We start from the raw sequence: 22,373 nt of genomic DNA on the forward strand, positions 1-22,373 counted from the left end.
AACCTGACCAGCAGGGAGTTGAAGTGTAATTTTATTTTTTCATTAACCATACAATTCTATGTCTAGTAGTTTTGTGAGACAGTGATGCCTGCCACTTGTGTGAGCAGCGAGGTCTTTATGTATTTATCTTTTCCATAAGTCATTATAACATACAGATTACAGTACAGTAGTGCCCATCAGTAGACATTGTCTGTTCTAAATCATGTGCTTCCTAACCACGGTAAAAACCTCATATGGTTAAAATATCTGGCCAACACTTATTTCAGGATTTTCAAATCTTTAGCATTTGTATGGCCTTATCTCCCTTTTTAGTATTCTCTACAACCATATTTAATATGATAGAAATAGCAGTAACATGCTGTAACTAATGGCAACCAATCGTGTGCTAACAGCAAGCTAAGCTGATAAAAGCAAGTGTATCGGTAATTGCTCTGATTATAGCATATTTGTGGTATATAATATATGCGCCTCCATATTGTAAAGATTGATTGTAACTTCTAGAGACTGGGAATGACCCATTTTTCTTTATTGCTAAGTGGTCTGTTTTCCCTGTAAGTACACACTTTGTTGCTGCCCTTGCTTCTATGTTCTTGCACGTTAATAGTGAAATTTCGCTAATTGTAATTTCATTAATACATGTTTGTAATGTGGAATTGATAAAAAAAAAAAAAAAGAATTCAATTGAAATTGAATCTGTTTTCCAGAGTCAAGATGCCGGAGTGAAAACGCTCACTATGCTGGATGAACAAGGGGGTCAGTATATTAGCGGTTTCCTATCTTGACTTGTATGTTTTTCCATAAACTCTTGTCCAGAGGAACGGCACTCAGACATTTTAAATTTTAAATGCAGAAAAAGTTTGTATTGGCAGACAGCAACATCTAGACGTGCGTGAGAGAGAATTGCAGTGAAAGTAGCATTGCAAATGTAGTCAGGTTTCAGTGGTGTTGAGGGGGTTCTATATGAAGAGATTGTGGATGAGGCCAGTTGGCTGCAGACAAATTTGGCATTGCAGAGAGTGTAGCGGTAGCATGAGCTGGATAGTTGTAGGTAAGGTTGGCAGGATTGCAGGCATGCAAGAGAATTGGGGATTTAGGACAGAAGGTAGGACAAGAGTGGAATGGGGATAAGACCAGGGTCCTGGTTTGGGGAGATGTACCTTAGTGGAAGATCTTTGGGTTGGCTATGTATTATGGCAATCGTAGATGAGTGAGGGGGGCAGAACATTGTGTATGGGTAAGCGGGGCAGATCATGTCATAAGAAATGGGGTATAGAATGGGAGGAGGATGTAAATGGGGGAAGGAACTTGTGAGGAGGGAAGCATTAAAGGATGCAGAGAGACAAAAGGTCAAGATTACCCCAGAGAGGCAAAATAGATGTAGACTGCATGGGACAGCGTAACAAATAGGGTAAATAAGGCATAAAAAGTAGCCAAGCACTGAAGAATTTGGATTTGAACTGTAATAATGAAATGTAGAACAAGGCCAGTTGTAGTAAAGAGTTGTGCGCTAGCGTGCAATGGTAAAGAGCATCAAAGCAATGGGGCAGTGCAAGCGCTTAGCATGGTAGAAAACAAATACACAAGATATCACATAGTGGAGAAAATGGTGAGCGTGCACAGTGAAGCATAACCGAGCTAGACCCTTTAATTGTGTGCTGTGCTATTTGATGTCTACTTCTCATCGATCGCTCCATGATGGATGGCAGGTTGCAAATATTTGGCTTGCAAACAAAGCAACAGAATAAATACTTTTTATTATGAGGGAGGACACACTTGTTAATATTGTGAAAGTAAATTTTATTTAACGAAATGTTACATTTGAAATTAAATATTTGTATTGAATACATTTGGGGGGCATATACAATTTTGGCCTCCGTTTTCCCAGCAAAAAAATGTTGCGGGCATCAATACCAGTTTTCTATTACCATCGGTATGTGTGCTTACAATACCAGTGGTATGCAATAGAAAAAAAATACAGGGAGTTTAAAAAAAAAAAAAATGGGGAACAGTAATAATTATTACTGTCCCAAAGAAATATTGTTCTTTTATAAGCGCAGCTAATGGATGATTTGTGCATATATATATATTTTTTTCAAATTAAGAAAATGATAGGAAGCAAACCTTTTTCGGTTTATTACAATTGAGTTAAATGAAAAATGCAATTGATTTTGGGGTAATTTGAAGTAATTACCAATAATATGTAATTATTGGGCAAATTACGCCAATTGAAAACTTCCAATTGCCTAACTGGTCATTAGGGGGTAGGAGTGCCCAAGGGGTTCTGAGGGGGTCCCTGACATTTAGGTTATAATAGTGATTGTTTTAGACTTGCTCTGGGGCTGAGAGAAAATAGCCAAGGTAATTCCTATAGAAAGTACCACAACTGATTTGGGATCTGTATGAAATCCCGACGCCGGAAGACCGGCACCAGTGAAGATCCTGACAGCTGTAAAGGTAAGTATTGACTAACATACCCCCACCCCCCAACCCTCCTTTAGGGGTGCCTAAACCAAGCCCCCTTTGCCACAGCCTAAAAAGTAGTTTCCTGGGGGGGGAGGGGTTTGTGCTTAGCCCTAACCTCACCCTGTGTGCCATCTTCCCTCACGTGCTTCTCCTCCCCCTACTTATAATATCATTTACTCCTAACTCCCCAATTGGAACCTAACACTTGGTTGCCGAGGCCTTGCTGTTTTGTTATGCAGCAATGTTTATAAACATGTCCTTGTTCTGCATTGTATTGTATTACTATTAACTGTTTTTCTTGTGTGCTCATTTATGTACTGTGGAAGGTGCTGCGGAACCTTTGTGGTGTCATATAAATAAAGGATAATAAGAAGCGCTAGAACACTAGAAAATATAGTACTGTAGAAAATTCAGCCTACTTTACTGTACTGTAATTCTCTCTCAGAACAACTGAAACGTGTAGAGGAAGGACTCGATCAGATAAACAAAGATATGAGAGAGGCAGAAAAGAACCTAACAGAGCTGAACAAGTGCTGTGGACTTTGTGTCTGTCCTGGAAAGAGGTTCGTCCTGGTTTTCCATAATTTTTTTTTTTTTTTGTATTCATTCATTTAAACTTCTATTTCAGACCTTAAATGCAGCTTTGTTTAGGCTCCTTAATAAGCTACATTATTCATAAGCATATTAGTGATTGCCTTATGTATGTAAGTTTTGTGGTTTTTATGTTAGTGTGCAAATGAATGTGCTTAGCTGTAGAATTGCAAGTCAAGGTACAAATGTGTCCCAGTTAAATTTGAAGGATGAGATTGATCTCTAGGACCTCAGATGTAGCAGAGAATTTGCTGTCCGCTCTCCCATAAAGCCTGTAAACAATTCCTCTGCACGCCTTTATCTCTTACATAATCTTGTTCCACAAAATAGAATATCATTACTGCACTGAACTCCACATTGATTGTCCCCATTACATCCACCTCCTCCCAAAGATAGGTGCATAGTTTGCCCCTCTCCCCGCTTCTCCTATTGATGCTCCTAACTCACAACTTACTTTACATGGAAGAGCTGGATTTGTTGGGTAAGTCACATTGACGCACACTATGTGCTGTGCTGTTTTTTACATTAGTTTTATATATTCTCTGTGTGTTTTTTTTTTTTTTTTTACATGTAGACCCTTTCAGAAAACTGAATATTAAAGTACAAAAACTATAACTAGAGGACATGAATAACATTCCCAGACACAGTGAATATGTGTAGTAAAGTCTTCGTCTCATTTTCACACTTCAGCCACAGAATTAATCTGATTTTTTTTTATATATAACATTTTTTACAATTTTGCATATCAAAGAAGGTAAACTATATCCAGCTTTAATAGAGAATATATTTAGAAAAAAAAAAAGACATTTGGGGTCCTGCATTCTCCGTTAGAGTGTAAGCTTCATTGTGACAGAGGATGATGTTCATGAATGAAGTTCTGTTCACTATATAATTACTGGGTAATACAGTGCATATAATATCCCAATAGTAGTAGTAGCAGTAATACAGGAGGGGTACGTGTTGTTCGCTGCTAGATGGGGACAAAGCAAAAAAGAAAAGGCGTAAATTTTGCACCTTGTTGCTCTGCGGGTGAGGCAGATTTACAATATGCGTTATGCGCAGAGATATTTAGGGTTGGGAAGGGCATTTTATTGCTGTAATTTAATTTGCAGTGTAAAATTAAAACTGTCCAGCATTTGTGTGCTTTATGCAAATGTTGGCTTATTTATCCTGCCTGTAAACAAAAATAAATTATTTGCCCCACTTGCATTGCAACATTGTCTGTTTGTTCAGGTGCAAAGTTCTATTTTTTTTATTTTATTTGCTGTGGACTCTGGGCCTGATTCAGAGCCGGTCGCTCTGAATCAGGGCCGGTCTTTTTTTTTTTTTTTTTTTTTTTCTAGAACGGCCTCCCGTCCACTCGCATAGCTGTGGGCGACCACCCACAGCTATAGTGAGTGGCCAGGAAGATGGTCGTGATGGTCAAGACCATCGGGCTTGCGACGAGACCCTTGGGTAGGGTCTCGTTGCTGCAAGCCCCAAAGAGATTTCGGCTCTTACACAGCCGAAATCTCTCCCACTGACATCACTCGTGATGTCAGTGGGGCCGCCCCCAAACGGAGGCGTTCACATGGGAACGCCTCCGTTTGGGCAGCCACTCCCCCGGCTCGCCCACCAAAGGGGGCATGCTGTCACTCACCATCGACAGCACTCCCCCTTTGTTGCGAGACCCGGAGCGACGGAGTGCCCGTCGCTATCCGGGTCTCGCACATGCGCACTGGCCCACCATCGACCCGGTTGCGAGCGCACAGCGCTTGCGACCGGGCCTGAATCAGGCCCTCTGTTCTGTATCAAGAGGTGTAACCAAAAAAATCCACAAAGGACTGATCTATTTAACCCTTTTGCTGCCAGCAATCTCTTTTTGAGGCCTGTTGCACAGATCAGCTACATCTAAGAACTTCACTAAGCAGGGATGTTCCCTTCTCTCATGTAAAATCTGAACGCTGCTTGAATACATGGGGTGAGCGATTCTATAGAGATTGGTATCCACATGCACAATTCTCATTCCCTGGTGACTGGGAAGAAGCACTGATGACGCGATTACAAGTATTTTCTGCACAAAGGATTTCAGTTAGGTGTACTGTAGAATAGACTACTGGACCGATCTCATTTCTGCTACAGCATCCCTGGTGTTAGAACATGTGATTAGATGCTCCCACATGGCCTTGGGTAAAAAAAAAAAAAGGTTATTGCTGGTGAATCTCACTAAATTGCTTTTGCGTTTCAAATAAATATGCACTACAAGTGTAATTGTTCCTTCCTGGCCATTACTGTTGATATCTGCTTAACATTTTACTGTTCAAATGAACCTTTATGCCCAGCCACAGCTGAGGAATATTGGAAGTGGCTAGTTTAAAGGTGTCCACACACAATACCGACTTGCTCCCAATCAGCCGATGTACACTATTTCCCCTGAACTCTCCCCAGGCAGTCGTCATGATTAAAGTTAAAAATATTCAATTGACTTAAGATCTGTCTTGCAACCAGTGCATTGTATCCCAGATTGCCCTACAGCACAGCAGATCTGAAGATGTGAGGTACGATGAGTGGGGACGCGCATCGGCATCGTGATCAAGAGTAGAAACTCACGATTTGGCCATTTTTTTACATTATCTGTCATCACGATTCGTCGAAATCTGACAAATTGGATGAAAAGTTGGTATGTGTGTGGGCACCTTTTAGCCTCAGGAGATGGCTACATGAGCTATTCATTCATATTTTGGGCCATATCTTTAAAAAGATCATACTATACAAAATGTCAATCAGCTCTGTTTTTAGACACCATTAATTTGCTTGGCAAAAAAAAGATTTTAATATTTCTAGAATTGCTTTTTCAAGGAATGTTCAGCTACAAATCTGAAAGATCAAAAATGCTGCAACACACTGGCCTCCCCTAAGGTTTCCTACTGAATTACATTATCAACTTGTGTGAGAGATGGCACAATAATAGTGAGGCTTCTCTTACAGTATGCACATTTGTACCGCGCATGTCCACAGAAACACAAGTACGCTTTCGTCCATATACAGGTCTGACAATAAAGACCCTTTAGGTTTGGGGAGGCAGACTGGGGGAGGAAAGGGCTTATATACGCAGTTCCGGTACAGTAAAAGCATGTTTGTGTAGTTTAGGCAGAGCCGCACGAAGACTGTATCGCTGATGCAAATACACATTATAGATCTGTGCTATACCTAGAGAGTGTGTCTATAGTGCTTCCAAAGGGGGTAAAGAGTAAAATGGTCCCCCAGAGGACTAAAGGACCCCCCATTGTACGCAAGTGTGCAGTGGGAGCATGGGTGGTACAATGTTACAGTTGGGCAGCAATGGGTTAATTTATACTAAAATCGCACAAACTGTTATAAACTGTATTCCTTTTCCATTATAAGAAATGCAGACTGGCTGAGAACGTAAGCTTTCCGTGCAGAATACCCAACGCTAGTATATACATTTCTGTTACCTATTTACAGGTATCACTCCTTGCATTGCTTTTCATTTATTGACCTTAAATACTGTAGTGTACTCTGCTTTGCCTTCATACTAACAAAACACAACTTGGCTCAGATGTTTACTGGTTTCTTGTTTTCTCTTCTCTCTTTTCTGCCCACTTAGGGATCTGATGTATCAGCTAAGGTTGGTGTAAAAGGGGTGTAGCCCATTTACCAGTTACCCGTTTATAAGGTGATGAGTAACCGGCTTGCATGTTTTTCCTCAAGCTCTAGGGCAGTGCATGCTGACAATCCTAGTATCGGCCTCCTCGTATAGTATGTGTTCTAGTGCCTGCTGCCTGTTTTGTATCGGCTGTCAGTTTTACAGTGTGCAGTGCATAGCCTGCTTTTTCATGATTCACATGTGTTACCTTAACTGAAGTGAGCAGCAGCCACAGCAGTCTCCTTTGCCTGTGGGGGGGGAGCGATCACACTGATTGCGCCCCCCCCCCCCCTGGCTTTGCGCCGGGCTGAGGGGCTTACAGCGCCCCCCTCCACGGCGCTGCAAAACGTTTTTTTTTGGCTTGAGGGGGTGTGGCCACGCCTCCCACGATTAGGCCACACACCCCTCTGTACCTGGGCCCGCCGTGGCTCTCTACGGCCCTGATTGCTCTACATTCACCTGTCCTCCACTCCGCCCACCCGGTAATGTATTCCACCCAAGCCCCACATACCTGTGTCTCTTCTGATGTGTAATAGGACTGCAACACCTCTGCCCTCAGTGGACGCTGCAGAACTGGACTGATGTTGTTATATGTAGCTTTTTGGTCGTTCAATCAATGATTTGGTTATGTATATTCATGTCTGTATGTCTCAGCAGTGCACAATGACAGACTTATTCCTTAACAGGTCAAAGAACTTTGAAACTGGTGATTTGTATAAAAAGATCTGGGGAAACAAAGATCAAGGCACAGAAGATGTTGTTTCAAATCAGCCCCTCCAGGTGAATGGCCAGCAGCAGAAAGGGGTCGGGCAGAGTGGAGGATACGTTAAGAGGTATATTCCCATTGAATGTATATATTCGTGCATTATAAGAATTGTTAACGCTCCTCTTCTTTGTACTGTAACATAACAGCGCATAGATTGTGTTCCAGCCTTTGATGTTTGGAATGTTTGTGTACACAATAATCTCCCATCTAGATGGCTTATACGATACTGTTGGTCCATTATAACCCATGGTTCTCTGCGGTGTCGCAGTGCTGTCCGCTCACAGTGGTGATTACATTGCTTCTGAATATATGTATGTGTGTGTATGTGTGTGTGTATATATAAAAATACACATGGAATGGGGCAATACAGTATCATTTAATGTCCCCTGTCCTCCCTCATACCTCACGGGCTGGCTAGTTATCACCAGTGGAGGCTCCAGAGGTGAGGCTGCAGTGCAGTTCAAAATTCAAATTGGGGAACCACACCAACTGCCACCCCAAACGCTGCCAAACATCACCAGCCGGGACTCGCTGGCAGTTGGTGTGACTCCCCTATTGGAATTTTGGTCTGCACTGCAGCCTAACCTCTGGAGCCTCCACTTATCACTGAGAGTGGACTGTGGTAGCTCCATCCCTCCCATCTGTCTCCCATGGTGTATGGCAGTAGTCTGGGCTGTTCTCTGTGCTTGGAAGCCCCATCCCCTCCATTTCTTCAGTCTACAAGGCAGTTCAGCTCTCAAATAATGAGGGAAAAGCACATGTTCCCAGGGTCCCTCTTTCTGTGAGTTGCCATTCTCTCAGCTCCTCGTCTGGGGGCGTACCTTGCCCATGCATGGCCTGGCTATGAGCGGAAGGACGGGGACTAGGGAACTGCGCTGGCTGTGTCACAGCACATATGTAAGTGGCCGGGAGTAGGTGAGAACGCTGGAGCTAGATGCGGCTAATGAGATTTGCAGCCGTATCCGCTATTATCTAGAACCATGGTTCCCAACTCCAGTCCTCTGGTACCCCCAACAGGTCCTGTTTTGAGTGTTTCTGACTGGAAGCTGGTGGGATAATTACTGACCCAGCAAAATAATTACCTCACCTGTGCATGAATAAAGAAATCCACGAAACATGACCTGTTGGGAGTATTTAAGGACTGGAGTTAGGAACCGCTGATCTAGAAGAAGGATGCCTCTTTCAGAGAGATCCATCATTCTTGTGATAGGGGGCACCACTGAGGCAGCCTAAGTGCCGGCGCGCTAGGCAGATGCCTAATGGTAGCGGAGGCCCTGTGCCCACTATTAGGGAATGGTTCTCTAGACTTGATCTCTACATGGCCATGGATGACCTCATTCTGTCAGGTTCAGATAAATATGGGGAATTTAGTGTTGTCTCTTGGCTCCTGCTTGACGTTCAAAGAGTGCAGACGTTATGCTACTGCCTGTCTCTAGGTTAGAATCTCTGCTCCCTGTGTGTGTTTTAAATCTGTCTATTTGGTTCAGTTCCCCCACTACAATGCCAGCCTACTACCCTGCTGCTCATTAACTCGCTCATGTGAGTCCCCCTTCCCGATACTTTGCCTATGGTTTTCTATCAAATGCTCACAAACTGTAAACTACATTCTGTACAGGCCTCAGATGTACCCTGGCCGCCTTATATAGATGGAGCCGCAGCATCTTTTTATTTTATGGTAACTGTCTATGTAGCCAGCTTTGTTATAAGCCCTTTGGTTTGTATGCTTTGAGTCTACCTTTTAATAAAATGATATAAAAACAAAAACCCCTATGCCAATAAAGGGTGTTCCCTGTAAGGTTCCACCTGATAAACACCTCCAGAAGCTTTATCTCCATCTACAGCCAATAAGACAGTCATTACCACAAACCCTATATTTAAAATAACCCACGTAATCTCAAATGTAAAAATAATAGTTTATGGTATTAATTGTGATTTATTTTAAGATTTTTGAGATCTTCACTTATGCTGCCCATCCACTAGGCAATTATACCTAACGATGGAGCGATGACGACGTTCGTTATCACTCCATCGCTTGGTAATCGCCTGCAAATTGGGCAGTAAAAGGTTAAAAACGACCAGCGATGCACGCGCCAGCTAGTCGTTTTTAACATCAATCATCGCCCGAACATGACTGTCAACCTGACGACTGCCGTCGGGTTGCCATGTTCGGGGATGATTGATCTGCATACTCTGAACGTTCAGTGTATGCAGTTCACCCCACGGGAGACGACTGCGTCGTAATCATGCAGTCATCCCCCGCATTGTTAAATGGATGGGCATTATAATGTAGAGAACAGCTTATTTTGTCTGGGGCTGACACTTTTTTTTTTTTAAATTGTCGCTATTTGGGCTATAGTTTTTTTTTTTTTTTGTCACCAAGTTATTCCTAACTAGTTTCTGTCTAGTGACTTGTTGCCTATCCTTCTTAAAATGGATAAAACAATTGTATGCCTTTATTATCTTAAAATAATCAACATTCTACATCAGTGGTGTCAAACTCTGACCCTTCAGCTTTTGTGGGACTACATATCCCAGCATGCCCTGCCACAGTTTTCGCATGCCCTAATAGCAAAACTGTGGCACTGCATGCTGGGATGTGTAGTTCCACTGCAGCTGGAGGGCCCGAGTTTGCCACCATTGTTCTACATGCTACAAATAACTAAAATGGAGGTAGACGAGACTTGTATAGAGAGAAATATTGTTGTCTTATTAGTACTTTGCAGTTGGTACCATATGTATTTGGATTGTCCCACCCCTCAACTTTATTGCTAGAATATTTATACTGTATCTAATGTTCTCTAAGTGTTTGACTGTCTATTGAGTGTATACATGCAAACCCTTGGACCAGACAATAGTAGCAAATATTTTTTTATATAGAATATACTATTCCGAAGTATATATACTTAGAGGATAATTTTCAATGTAAAGTGGAGTCCAAAAGTTCTCCCTTGTTGAGTTAGAGCAAGATTGGGATTACAAGAGGTTGATTTAATGGCAGTGTAAAGCATTTGTGTGCTGGGAAAAAGCATAGTGAAAAGCACTAGGCATTTACAAAAGCAAGTTTTAGCATTGCAGTGCTCCCTCTTTACCCTCCCCTACCTTCCTTTGCTCACCATTGTCCTGAGTATTACATGGGGCCTGGATTCCTGATAGTTTATTGGGTCCCCCAATATATGTAACAGCCAGCAAGTCTCTTGTCACGCCGGCATTATGTCATGTGAGTTCATGTGGAAGCCACTCTTAGGGTTTAGATGCTATTTGATAAAGGATGTGGTTACTAGACTAATGGTTCTGTGTGGTATGTATACATGTCCATGCTCCTTTCTAAGCACCTGATTTTTGGCAGAATAACCAATGATGCCCGGGAGGATGAGATGGATGAAAACCTGCAGCAGGTTGGCAGCATCTTGGGAAACCTGAAGAATATGGCTTTAGATATGGGCAATGAGATTGACTCCCAGAACAAAATGATTGACAGAATTAATGATAAGGTGAGTGTCCAGGCCATGCTGACATGGGGAAGTATTTGGGTGCTTACAGTGACTTCTGCAATGTGTACAAGTTGGTTAATGCATTTTTACTTGCTGTGATTTGTAAAGCTCTGTTCTGAGCTGGGAACTTTACACTGTGCAAAATCTGGAGCATGCGGTGCCATGGTGCATCAAAACCTCCAAAGATGTATTTGTTATTTTTTTTCTTTTTTATTATTACTAATCTAGTAATCCCATATGTTGACCTATATATCTCATATGGCCATGTGCAACCCCTTTAAACACTGTACAGTATGGAAGTTGCATTTGGCAGTTACTTACATCCTTCCCCCTTGTTGAAGGTAGTGGGGCAGCTATTTTGTGGATTGAACCAGTAATCCTAATAGCCTATCAATGACCAGGTCCAGCTCATTCTGTAATGATTCAGTGATGTCACTGTTGCCTATTTATTTAATTGAATGGCTGTTTGCTGAGCTGTAACCTTGAGTGCTGACCTTTTAATGATGGATTGCATTAATTAAAATTTCTTTATTTAAAGTTTTGTGTGAACTTCAGTTTTACTACATCAGGGTCCATAGGGCTCCACAGGAGACCTTGGGGTATAGGTGATGGAGTAATCGGGCACCACACAGTTAAACTTTTCCTCCCAGGATGCACCGGGCCCCTCTCCTATACCTCGCCCCCTTGGCCCAGGCACATCAGTTTCGTGGGTGCCCGGCCGGAGTCTGGTCACTGCACAGGGGTGCTCTGACAGCCCCTGAAGATTTTGTAATTTCTCAGTAGTGGACAGCGCTGACAGTCTGGTCGGACGCCAGCACTGTCGCTCCTACACCCCGCCGGCGCTGAGACGCCGGTACTGATCCGGAGATACCCGGAGTCTTGGCTAGCAAGGACCCCAGAGGATCCCTGGAATCTGGCCCGGCGTGACGGGAAGCAAGGTAAGACATCGGGTCATCTCCGCGGTAACCCGCTGAACACAGTCCGATGCCTCCAGGGCTGGGGACTCCCTTTGGATGACAGTGGTGGAGCCAGGCACGGTACCTGCGCTTCCACAAGCCCACCGGGTACAGTAGCTGGTGGGTGTATGGTGCACCTTTAGGAGCTCCGGCGTCCCAAGGCTTAATCACTGGCTGGGGGAGCCTGCTTTCCCTGTTTTATGGGAGGCGCCTCCCTGCTGCACAGCGCGCCTTCCACTGCAGTCTGGTGGGCTCTGGCAGCTCTCCTCCTCCGGTCCCACCTCGTCTGAGTTCTCTGTCAGCCATTTTCTAAAGGCTTTACCTCAGATCATTCAGGAAGGTGCGGAGTCCGGGTCCCCCTGCATACCTCTCCCTCCGTGGTCAGTGTTTGTAGTACTATTTCCTACCAGACACTGAGTCTGTGTAGTTGATAGTACAAATTGTGCAGGAGTGTCTTTCTGCATTGTATGTGACTGTATGCTAGCACCGTCTGCCTGTATCTTTTTTTTTGGTTTTGTTTTTTTTTCTAGCTGTCGGCCATTTTACTTTCCACTGTACCTTCTTCTGGTTCACTAAGGCCCTTTTCAGTACAAGTACTGTCAGGGTGCTATTTGCCAACAGTTTTACTTATCTGTGTGGTGGTCACATACGCTGTGTTATATCCCTAACTGTGTCACAATGTGGGATATTGAGGAGGTAGTGCATGCTGCTCCTATTTGCCTTTCCTGCATAAAATGTAAGGCAGAAATAGGGCAGGGTGACTTGGTCCAGGAGGGGTTATGTGGGGCATTCTTTACTATGGCTGGCCCCTCTAACCTTGCTGTGGCTGTGGCTCAGGCTATAGGTCCACAGGTACCTCATTGGGGCTAGTTTTGCACATGTTCTGAATTCTATGGCAGTGACCATGCATTAGGCAGGCAAACTGACCATTTGGCAACTCCTCCTCCTGTGTTTTCCCAGATAGGGTTCTCACAGTAGGCTGTTGTGCCAGGGCAGTTAATGGTGGCACAGAACATGCCGCAGCAGCCGGCATTGGCTCAGAGGGGTTCTGACCCAGTTTGGGTGGATTCTCTCTCCTCTGCAATGAAAGAGAGCTGTTACTAAAGGAATCCTCTTATAGACCACCTGATAGAATGTGGCTGTCATCTCAGTCGACTCATTATGATGATGATGTGCTGACAGATGACTGAGAGCTGCAGGATGATCTCTCAGATTCCGAGCCCTCCTTAAGGGAGGCGGAATCTAAGTCGAAGGTCTATATTCCCCCGCAGGTGGCCTGGCCTGATGCGGGCGATCCGTTTTGACCATGTGGAGGAGGCATGGGAATCGCCCGGTAAGCGTTTCCAGCCCCGGAGGCGCCTGGCTTATGCTTATCCTTTTTATGGAGAATTATTTCTCTAAATGCGAAACACCCCCGCAGATGGACTCCCATGTTACGCGTTTGCTGAAAAGTGCGACCCTGCCTATACCGTCCATGTCTTCTCTGAAAGATACTATGGACAGGTGAGTGGAGATTTGCTTGAAGTCCATATATTTTCCTTTTCTGGGGACTGCCACCAGACCGGCCATGGCCATCTGCTGGGTGGCTAGATCTATGGAATGCTGGGCGAAATCTTTGGGAGAGTCGTTGGCTGTGGAGGCTACCAAGGAACAGATGATCCTAGTGGGAAATCTCTGCGCTTCGGCTACCTACATAAATGAGGAAGCTTTGGATGCTTGTCTCAATCCCTCCAAGATTACGGCTGCCGCAGTGTCTGCTCAGCGCTCTTTGTGGCGGTGCTCTTGGAGGGCTGATGCGGACTCCAAGAAAGGTTTGGAGCGATTTCCTTATAATGGTCAAGTACTGTTTGGTCCAGATTTGGACGAGATTGTGGACGCGTTGGCAGCGGAAAAACTGACCTGTCTGCCTTCTATTCCTGCCCTTTCTGAGGCCATATCTTCGTCCAAACCACAAACCTTTCCTCTGCGATTTGCGACTAAGAAGCCTAGTAAGCCCAAGAATAAGGCTTGGAGTACTAGACGTCTGGCCGCCTAGTCGGATGTCAAATCCTTGGCCTAACAGAACAGGCCTCCCCTTGGGGGACCCCAAGGTGGGAGGCCGACTTCTTCAGTTCGCTAAGTTCTGGTACCAGATGTCCACAGACCACTGGGTAAGGGAAGTGGTCTCTCAGGGGTACGCCCTGGCCTCCAGTCAGACCAGGACAAGGCCTTTTCAAATCCAGGTAGTGGTACGCTCTACGTTCTATGCTCCAAGAAGGGGTCATAGTGCCTGTTCATTTACCCCATAGGGGAACGGGTTATTACTCAAACCTCTTTCTGGTTCCAAAAACCGAATGATTCATATCGACCTATCCTCAACCTCAAATCCCTGAACAAATTTCCACAGGGTACCTCTGTTCAAGATGGAATCCCTGCGGTCTATTATACTGGCTATGGAACCTGGGGATTTTGTGGTGTCTCTGGATATTCAGGATGCATACTTGCATATTCCGATTGCTTCTGCTCACCAGCGTTTTCTCAGGCTTGCTGTACTGCAACAACATTTCCAGTTTCAGGCCCTGCCGTTTGGCCTTTCTACTGCACCTCAGGTGTTTACAAGAATTATGGCGGTAATGGTGGCCCTTTTACGGCTGTTACCATACCGGGACGACCTTCTGCTGCTAGCCGGGTCTCCAGAGGTACTTCTCCACCATCTCCAGCTTACGATCTCTGTGCTGCAGACTCACGGGTGGTTGTTAAATTGGAAGAAGTCCTCCCTGACTCCATCTCAAAGGATGCTTCATCTGGGAGCTCTGTTGGATTTACAACAGCAGCGGATCTTTCTGACTGCAGAAAAGATCTCCTCCACTTTGCAGACGCAAGTACGCAGATGCCTCCACAGTCGCCGAGTGTCTATCCACTCTGCTGTGCAGTTACTGGGATCCATGGTGTCGTCCTTCGACATGGTGGAGTATGCCCAGTTTCACTCCTGGCCTCTGGAGGGTTTGATCCTCTCCCAGGTGGGATGGATTACCCCATCAGTTATAGGCACAAACAATGGTGCTCTCTCTCCGGAGGTACGTCTTTTTCTTACTTTGTGGCTTCAGACAAGTCACCTCACCAAGGGGCGCCCCTTTTGGATTCCGGACTGGGTCCTCCTGACAACGGTCGACCGTCTCTGGGGTTGGGGCGCAGTGACTGGTCCACTCTTCTTTCAGGGACAGTGGACACCGGAAGAGGCTGCCCTACATATCAACATATTGGAGCTTAGGGCAGTCTTAAGGCTCTACAACAAGCTAGACTCATACTTCATGGCGAACCCGTGCAAGTACAGTCAGACAACACCACCACGGTGGCTTGGATAAGTCATCAAGGAGGAGCTCTGTCATAGCCGCCTGACTTAGAGGTGTCACGCATTCTGACGTGGGCGGAAGGCAATCTCCCAGCCATATCGGCAGTGTTCATACCAGGAATGCTCAACTGGGAAGCGGACTTCCTCAGCCATCACGACGTGCATTCAGGGGAATGGTCTCTTCACCAGGAAGTGTTTCAGCTCCTAGTGGACAAGTGGGGCCTTCTGGACATAGACCTCATGGCCTCCAGACAGAATCACAAACTGTTTGTGTACGGGTCCAGAACGAGACTATGGGGCTCTTCTGGTGGACGCACTGTCAGTAAGGTGGACCTTCCAGTTTGCGTACCTGTTTCCTCCAGTGTATCTACTTCCTTGAGTTCACACAGGAAGGGGGCACTGTCCTGCTGGTGGCTCCAGCGTGCCCCAGACGTTCCTGGTACTCAGATCTTCAGAGTTTCTTCAGTGCTCAGGGCGCTGAAACCGGCCTCTGCTCGGATTAACCACAGAGTGGCATACTTGCTTTACTTGGTGTCGTCCCAGAGGTTACGATCCCCAAGTGAGTCGCATAACTAGAGTTTTGACTTTCCTGTAGACGGTTTAGATCTTGGTCTCCGCCTTGCCTCACTGACTGTGCATGTCTTTGCTCTGTCAGTGTGGTTCCAGTGTAGGATTGCTCCTCCTCCTGATATCTGCAATTTTCCTACAGGTCGTCATTCGCATTCAGCCTCCCTTTGTCCCTCCTGTGGTGCCTTGGGATTTGGCTGTGGTGCATTTGGCAGTTACTTACATCCTTCCCCCTTGTTGAAGGTAGTGGGGCAGCTATTTTGTGGATTGAACCAGTAATCCTAATAGCCTATCAATGACCAGGTCCAGCTCATTCTGTAATGATTCAGTGATGTCACTGTTGCCTATTTATTTAATTGAATGGCTGTTTGCTGAGCTGTAACCTTGAGTGCTGACCTTTTAATGATGGATTGCATTAATTAAAATTTCTTTATTTAAAGTTTTGTGTGAACTTCAGTTTTACTACATCAGGGTCCATAGGGCTCCACAGGAGACCTTGGGGTATAGGTGATGGAGTAATCGGGCACCACACAGTTAAACTTTTCCTCCCAGGATGCACCGGGCCCCTCTCCTATACCTCGCCCCCTTGGCCCAGGCACATCAGTTTCGTGGGTGCCCGGCCGGAGTCTGGTCACTGCACAGGGGTGCTCTGACAGCCCCTGAAGATTTTGTAATTTCTCAGTAGTGGACAGCGCTGACAGTCTGGTCGGACGCCAGCACTGTCGCTCCTACACCCCGCCGGCGCTGAGACGCCGGTACTGATCCGGAGATACCCGGAGTCTTGGCTAGCAAGGACCCCAGAGGATCCCTGGAATCTGGCCCGGCGTGACGGGAAGCAAGGTAAGACATCGGGTCATCTCCGCGGTAACCCGCTGAACACAGTCCGATGCCTCCAGGGCTGGGGACTCCCTTTGGATGACAGTGGTGGAGCCAGGCACGGTACCTGCGCTTCCACAAGCCCACCGGGTACAGTAGCTGGTGGGTGTATGGTGCACCTTTAGGAGCTCCGGCGTCCCAAGGCTTAATCACTGGCTGGGGGAGCCTGCTTTCCCTGTTTTATGGGAGGCGCCTCCCTGCTGCACAGCGCGCCTTCCACTGCAGTCTGGTGGGCTCTGGCAGCTCTCCTCCTCCGGTCCCACCTCGTCTGAGTTCTCTGTCAGCCATTTTCTAAAGGCTTTACCTCAGATCATTCAGGAAGGTGCGGAGTCCGGGTCCCCCTGCATACCTCTCCCTCCGTGGTCAGTGTTTGTAGTACTATTTCCTACCAGACACTGAGTCTGTGTAGTTGATAGTACAAATTGTGCAGGAGTGTCTTTCTGCATTGTATGTGACTGTATGCTAGCACCGTCTGCCTGTATCTTTTTTTTTGGTTTTTTTTTTTTTTCTAGCTGTCGGCCATTTTACTTTCCACTGTACCTTCTTCTGGTTCACTAAGGCCCTTTTCAGTACAAGTACTGTCAGGGTGCTATTTGCCAACAGTTTTACTTATCTGTGTGGTGGTCACATACGCTGTGTTATATCCCTAACTGTGTCACAATGTGGGATATTGAGGAGGTAGTGCATGCTGCTCCTATTTGCCTTTCCTGCATAAAATGTAAGGCAGAAATAGGGCAGGGTGACTTGGTCCAGGAGGGGTTATGTGGGGCATTCTTTACTATGGCTGGCCCCTCCTAACCTTGCTGTGGCTGTGGCTCAGGCTATAGGTCCACAGGTACCTCATTGGGGCTAGTTTTGCACATGTTCTGAATTCTATGGCAGTGACCATGCATTAGGCAGGCAAACTGACCATTTGGCAACTCCTCCTCCTGTGTTTTCCCAGATAGGGTTCTCACAGTAGGCTGTTGTGCCAGGGCAGTTAATGGTGGCACAGAACATGCCGCAGCAGCCGGCATTGGCTCAGAGGGGTTCTGACCCAGTTTGGGTGGATTCTCTCTCCTCTGCAATGAAAGAGAGCTGTTACTAAAGGAATCCTCTTATAGACCACCTGATAGAATGTGGCTGTCATCTCAGTCGACTCATTATGATGATGATGTGCTGACAGATGACTGAGAGCTGCAGGATGATCTCTCAGATTCCGAGCCCTCCTTAAGGGAGGCGGAATCTAAGTCGAAGGTCTATATTCCCCCGCAGGTGGCCTGGCCTGATGCGGGCGATCCGTTTTGACCATGTGGAGGAGGCATGGGAATCGCCCGGTAAGCGTTTCCAGCCCCGGAGGCGCCTGGCTTATGCTTATCCTTTTTATGGAGAATTATTTCTCTAAATGCGAAACACCCCCGCAGATGGACTCCCATGTTACGCGTTTGCTGAAAAGTGCGACCCTGCCTATACCGTCCATGTCTTCTCTGAAAGATACTATGGACAGGTGAGTGGAGATTTGCTTGAAGTCCATATATTTTCCTTTTCTGGGGACTGCCACCAGACCGGCCATGGCCATCTGCTGGGTGGCTAGATCTATGGAATGCTGGGCGAACTCTTTGGGAGAGTCGTTGGCTGTGGAGGCTACCAAGGAACAGATGATCCTAGTGGGAAATCTCTGCGCTTCGGCTACCTACATAAATGAGGAAGCTTTGGATGCTTGTCTCAATCCCTCCAAGATTACGGCTGCCGCAGTGTCTGCTCAGCGCTCTTTGTGGCGGTGCTCTTGGAGGGCTGATGCGGACTCCAAGAAAGGTTTGGAGCGATTTCCTTATAATGGTCAAGTACTGTTTGGTCCAGATTTGGACGAGATTGTGGACGCGTTGGCAGCGGAAAAACTGACCTGTCTGCCTTCTATTCCTGCCCTTTCTGAGGCCATATCTTCGTCCAAACCACAAACCTTTCCTCTGCGATTTGCGACTAAGAAGCCTAGCAAGCCCAAGAATAAGGCTTGGAGTACTAGACGTCTGGCCGCCTAGTCGGATGTCAAATCCTTGGCCTAACAGAACAGGCCTCCCCTTGGGGGACCCCAAGGTGGGAGGCCGACTTCTTCAGTTCGCTAAGTTCTGGTACCAGATGTCCACAGACCACTGGGTAAGGGAAGTGGTCTCTCAGGGGTACGCCCTGGCCTCCAGTCAGACCAGGACAAGGCCTTTTCAAATCCAGGTAGTGGTACGCTCTACGTTCTATGCTCCAAGAAGGGGTCATAGTGCCTGTTCATTTACCCCATAGGGGAACGGGTTATTACTCAAACCTCTTTCTGGTTCCAAAAACCGAATGATTCATATCGACCTATCCTCAACCTCAAATCCCTGAACAAATTTCCACAGGGTACCTCTGTTCAAGATGGAATCCCTGCGGTCTATTATACTGGCTATGGAACCTGGGGATTTTGTGGTGTCTCTGGATATTCAGGATGCATACTTGCATATTCCGATTGCTTCTGCTCACCAGCGTTTTCTCAGGCTTGCTGTACTGCAACAACATTTCCAGTTTCAGGCCCTGCCGTTTGGCCTTTCTACTGCACCTCAGGTGTTTACAAGAATTATGGCGGTAATGGTGGCCCTTTTACGGCTGTTACCATACCGGGACGACCTTCTGCTGCTAGCCGGGTCTCCAGAGGTACTTCTCCACCATCTCCAGCTTACGATCTCTGTGCTGCAGACTCACGGGTGGTTGTTAAATTGGAAGAAGTCCTCCCTGACTCCATCTCAAAGGATGCTTCATCTGGGAGCTCTGTTGGATTTACAACAGCAGCGGATCTTTCTGACTGCAGAAAAGATCTCCTCCACTTTGCAGACGCAAGTACGCAGATGCCTCCACAGTCGCCGAGTGTCTATCCACTCTGCTGTGCAGTTACTGGGATCCATGGTGTCGTCCTTCGACATGGTGGAGTATGCCCAGTTTCACTCCTGGCCTCTGGAGGGTTTGATCCTCTCCCAGGTGGGATGGATTACCCCATCAGTTATAGGCACAAACAATGGTGCTCTCTCTCCGGAGGTACGTCTTTTTCTTACTTTGTGGCTTCAGACAAGTCACCTCACCAAGGGGCGCCCCTTTTGGATTCCGGACTGGGTCCTCCTGACAACGGTCGACCGTCTCTGGGGTTGGGGCGCAGTGACTGGTCCACTCTTCTTTCAGGGACAGTGGACACCGGAAGAGGCTGCCCTACATATCAACATATTGGAGCTTAGGGCAGTCTTAAGGCTCTACAACAAGCTAGACTCATACTTCATGGCGAACCCGTGCAAGTACAGTCAGACAACACCACCACGGTGGCTTGGATAAGTCATCAAGGAGGAGCTCTGTCATAGCCGCCTGACTTAGAGGTGTCACGCATTCTGACGTGGGCGGAAGGCAATCTCCCAGCCATATCGGCAGTGTTCATACCAGGAATGCTCAACTGGCAAGCGGACTTCCTCAGCCATCACGACGTGCATTCAGGGGAATGGTCTCTTCACCAGGAAGTGTTTCAGCTCCTAGTGGACAAGTGGGGCCTTCTGGACATAGACCTCATGGCCTCCAGACAGAATCACAAACTGTTTGTGTACGGGTCCAGAACGAGACTATGGGGCTCTTCTGGTGGACGCACTGTCAGTAAGGTGGACCTTCCAGTTTGTGTACCTGTTTCCTCCAGTGTATCTACTTCCTTGAGTTCACACAGGAAGAGGGCACTGTCCTGCTGGTGGCTCCAGCGTGCCCCAGACGTTCCTGGTACTCAGATCTTCAGAGTTTCTTCAGTGCTCAGGGCGCCGAAACCGGCCTCTGCTCGGATTAACCACAGAGTGGCATACTTGCTTTACTTGGTGTCGTCCCAGAGGTTACGATCCCCAAGTGAGTCGCATAACTAGAGTTTTGACTTTCCTGTAGACGGTTTAGATCTTGGTCTCCGCCTTGCCTCACTGACTGTGCATGTCTTTGCTCTGTCAGTGTGGTTCCAGTGTAGGATTGCTCCTCCTCCTGATATCTGCAATTTTCCTACAGGTCGTCATTCGCATTCAGCCTCCCTTTGTCCCTCCTGTGGTGCCTTGGGATTTGGCTGTGGTGCTTAGGGCCTTGCAGGGTCCTCCATTTGAGCCACTGGGTTCAGTGGATCTCAAGTGGCTTACGGCTGAGAGTATTTTTCCTTCTGACTATTGCTTCTGCCAGAAGAGCGTCAGATTGGGGGCTCTCTCTTGTCATTCCCCATTTCAGATTCGCCCTGGGTTCCTTCCTCAGGTGGTTTCTAGTTTACACATTAATGAGGAAATTATTATACTGACCTTTTATTTCTTCAGACCTCTCGGCAGGTGTGGCCTCATTGGATGTGGTACGTACCCTCAGGCTTTCTGTGGACCGTACCAGTTCCCTTCAGAAGTCATTATTTGTATTCTATGGATTCCACATGTAGGGATGGCCAGCCAATAAGCAGACTTTGGCTTGGTGGATTCGTATGACTTGCTCTGAGGCTTACATTCATGAGGGCCTTCCAGTACGCCCTCTGTTACAGCTCGTTCTATTCTTTCTGTGGGTCCTTCATGGGCAGCTTGCCATGGCACCTCAGCTGTTCAGCTTTGTAAGGTGGCCACGTGGTGCTCTGTCCATGCCTTTTGTGAGGTATTATATATTTGATACCTTCGCCTCTTGGGATGCTTCCTTCTGGTGGCGGATTCTCCTTTCTGCACAGGAGCATCCCCACCCTTAATGGGACTGCTTTGGGACATCCCCAAGGTCTCCTGTGGAGCCCTATGGACCCTGATGTAGTAAAGAAGAGATATGGTAAGAACTTACCTTTTGTTATCTCTTTCTACGAAGTCCATAGGGTCCACAGGATGCCCCCCGCCCCTGTGCTGCAGATGGGGGGGGGTTGTTCTGGTCACTGGTTTTCCATCTCCCTTCTGTGAGAATGTGATTCTCGTGTTCCAGACCTGCTTCTCTCTTTTTGTCTCCTCCGGCTTATTACGAAACTGATGTGCCTGGGCCAAGGGGGCGGGGTATAGGAGAGGGGCCCGGTGCATCCTGGGAGGAAAAGTTTAACTGAGTGGTGCCCGACGACTCCTACACCTATACCCCAAGATCTCCTGTGGACCCTATGGACTTCGTAGAAAGAGAGATAACAAAGGTAAGTTCTTACCATATCTCCTTTTTTATATATAATATATCCACCGCAAAAGCAGGACGGCACTCAGTCTTCAATCACTGTGTATATTTAATAGAACATAGTGCAAAACTTCACTATGTTCTATTAAGTATACACGGTGATTGAAGACTGAGTGCCGTCCTGCTTTTGCGGTGGATATATTTGGAGGTGCTTTCCTCCTAAGGAATGGCACCAGATTATTCTAAAGGCTGTAAGGAAACTTAGGAATATGTCGCTTCCTTGCCTTTGGCACCTTCTTGTTTTCGTTATTTTAACAAGTCTGTCTATACTCCTTAACGTGCGAACTTTAGCCTACAGCCGTGGCCAAAAGTTTTGTGAATGACACAAGTATTGGTTTTCACAAGTTTGCTTCTTCAGTGTTTTTAGACCTTATTGTCAGATGTTACTATGGTATACTGAAGTAAAATTACAAGCATTTCATAAGTGTCAAAGGCTTTTATTGACAATTACATTAAGTTTATGCAAAGAGTCAATATTTGCAGTGTTGACCCTTCTTTTTCAAGACCT

General features: G+C 46.5%; 1 protein-coding gene across 4 annotated transcripts in view; it reads left to right on the forward strand.

Annotated features, from left to right (window-relative positions):
• SNAP23 (synaptosome associated protein 23) overlaps positions 1–22,373 on the forward strand; it is a 50,821-nt gene that overhangs the window by 23,238 nt on the left and 5,210 nt on the right. For 3 of the 4 annotated variants that reach the window (XM_088461391.1, XM_088461389.1, XM_088461390.1), the window contains 5 exons: positions 705–753; positions 2,909–3,026; positions 6,662–6,682; positions 7,387–7,533; positions 10,813–10,957. In XM_088461391.1, the coding sequence (XP_088317517.1) occupies positions 705–753; positions 2,909–3,026; positions 6,662–6,682; positions 7,387–7,533; positions 10,813–10,957 (480 nt within the window). The remainder of the gene's footprint in view (positions 1–704; positions 754–2,908; positions 3,027–6,661; positions 6,683–7,386; positions 7,534–10,812; positions 10,958–22,373) is intronic. The other variant, XM_088461392.1, reaches the window with a different exon arrangement.

The sequence above is a fragment of the Taudactylus pleione genome, unplaced genomic scaffold, assembly GCF_031769625.1.
Source record: "Taudactylus pleione unplaced genomic scaffold, aTauple2 ptg001041l, whole genome shotgun sequence".
Taxonomy (NCBI): domain Eukaryota; kingdom Metazoa; phylum Chordata; class Amphibia; order Anura; family Myobatrachidae; genus Taudactylus; species Taudactylus pleione.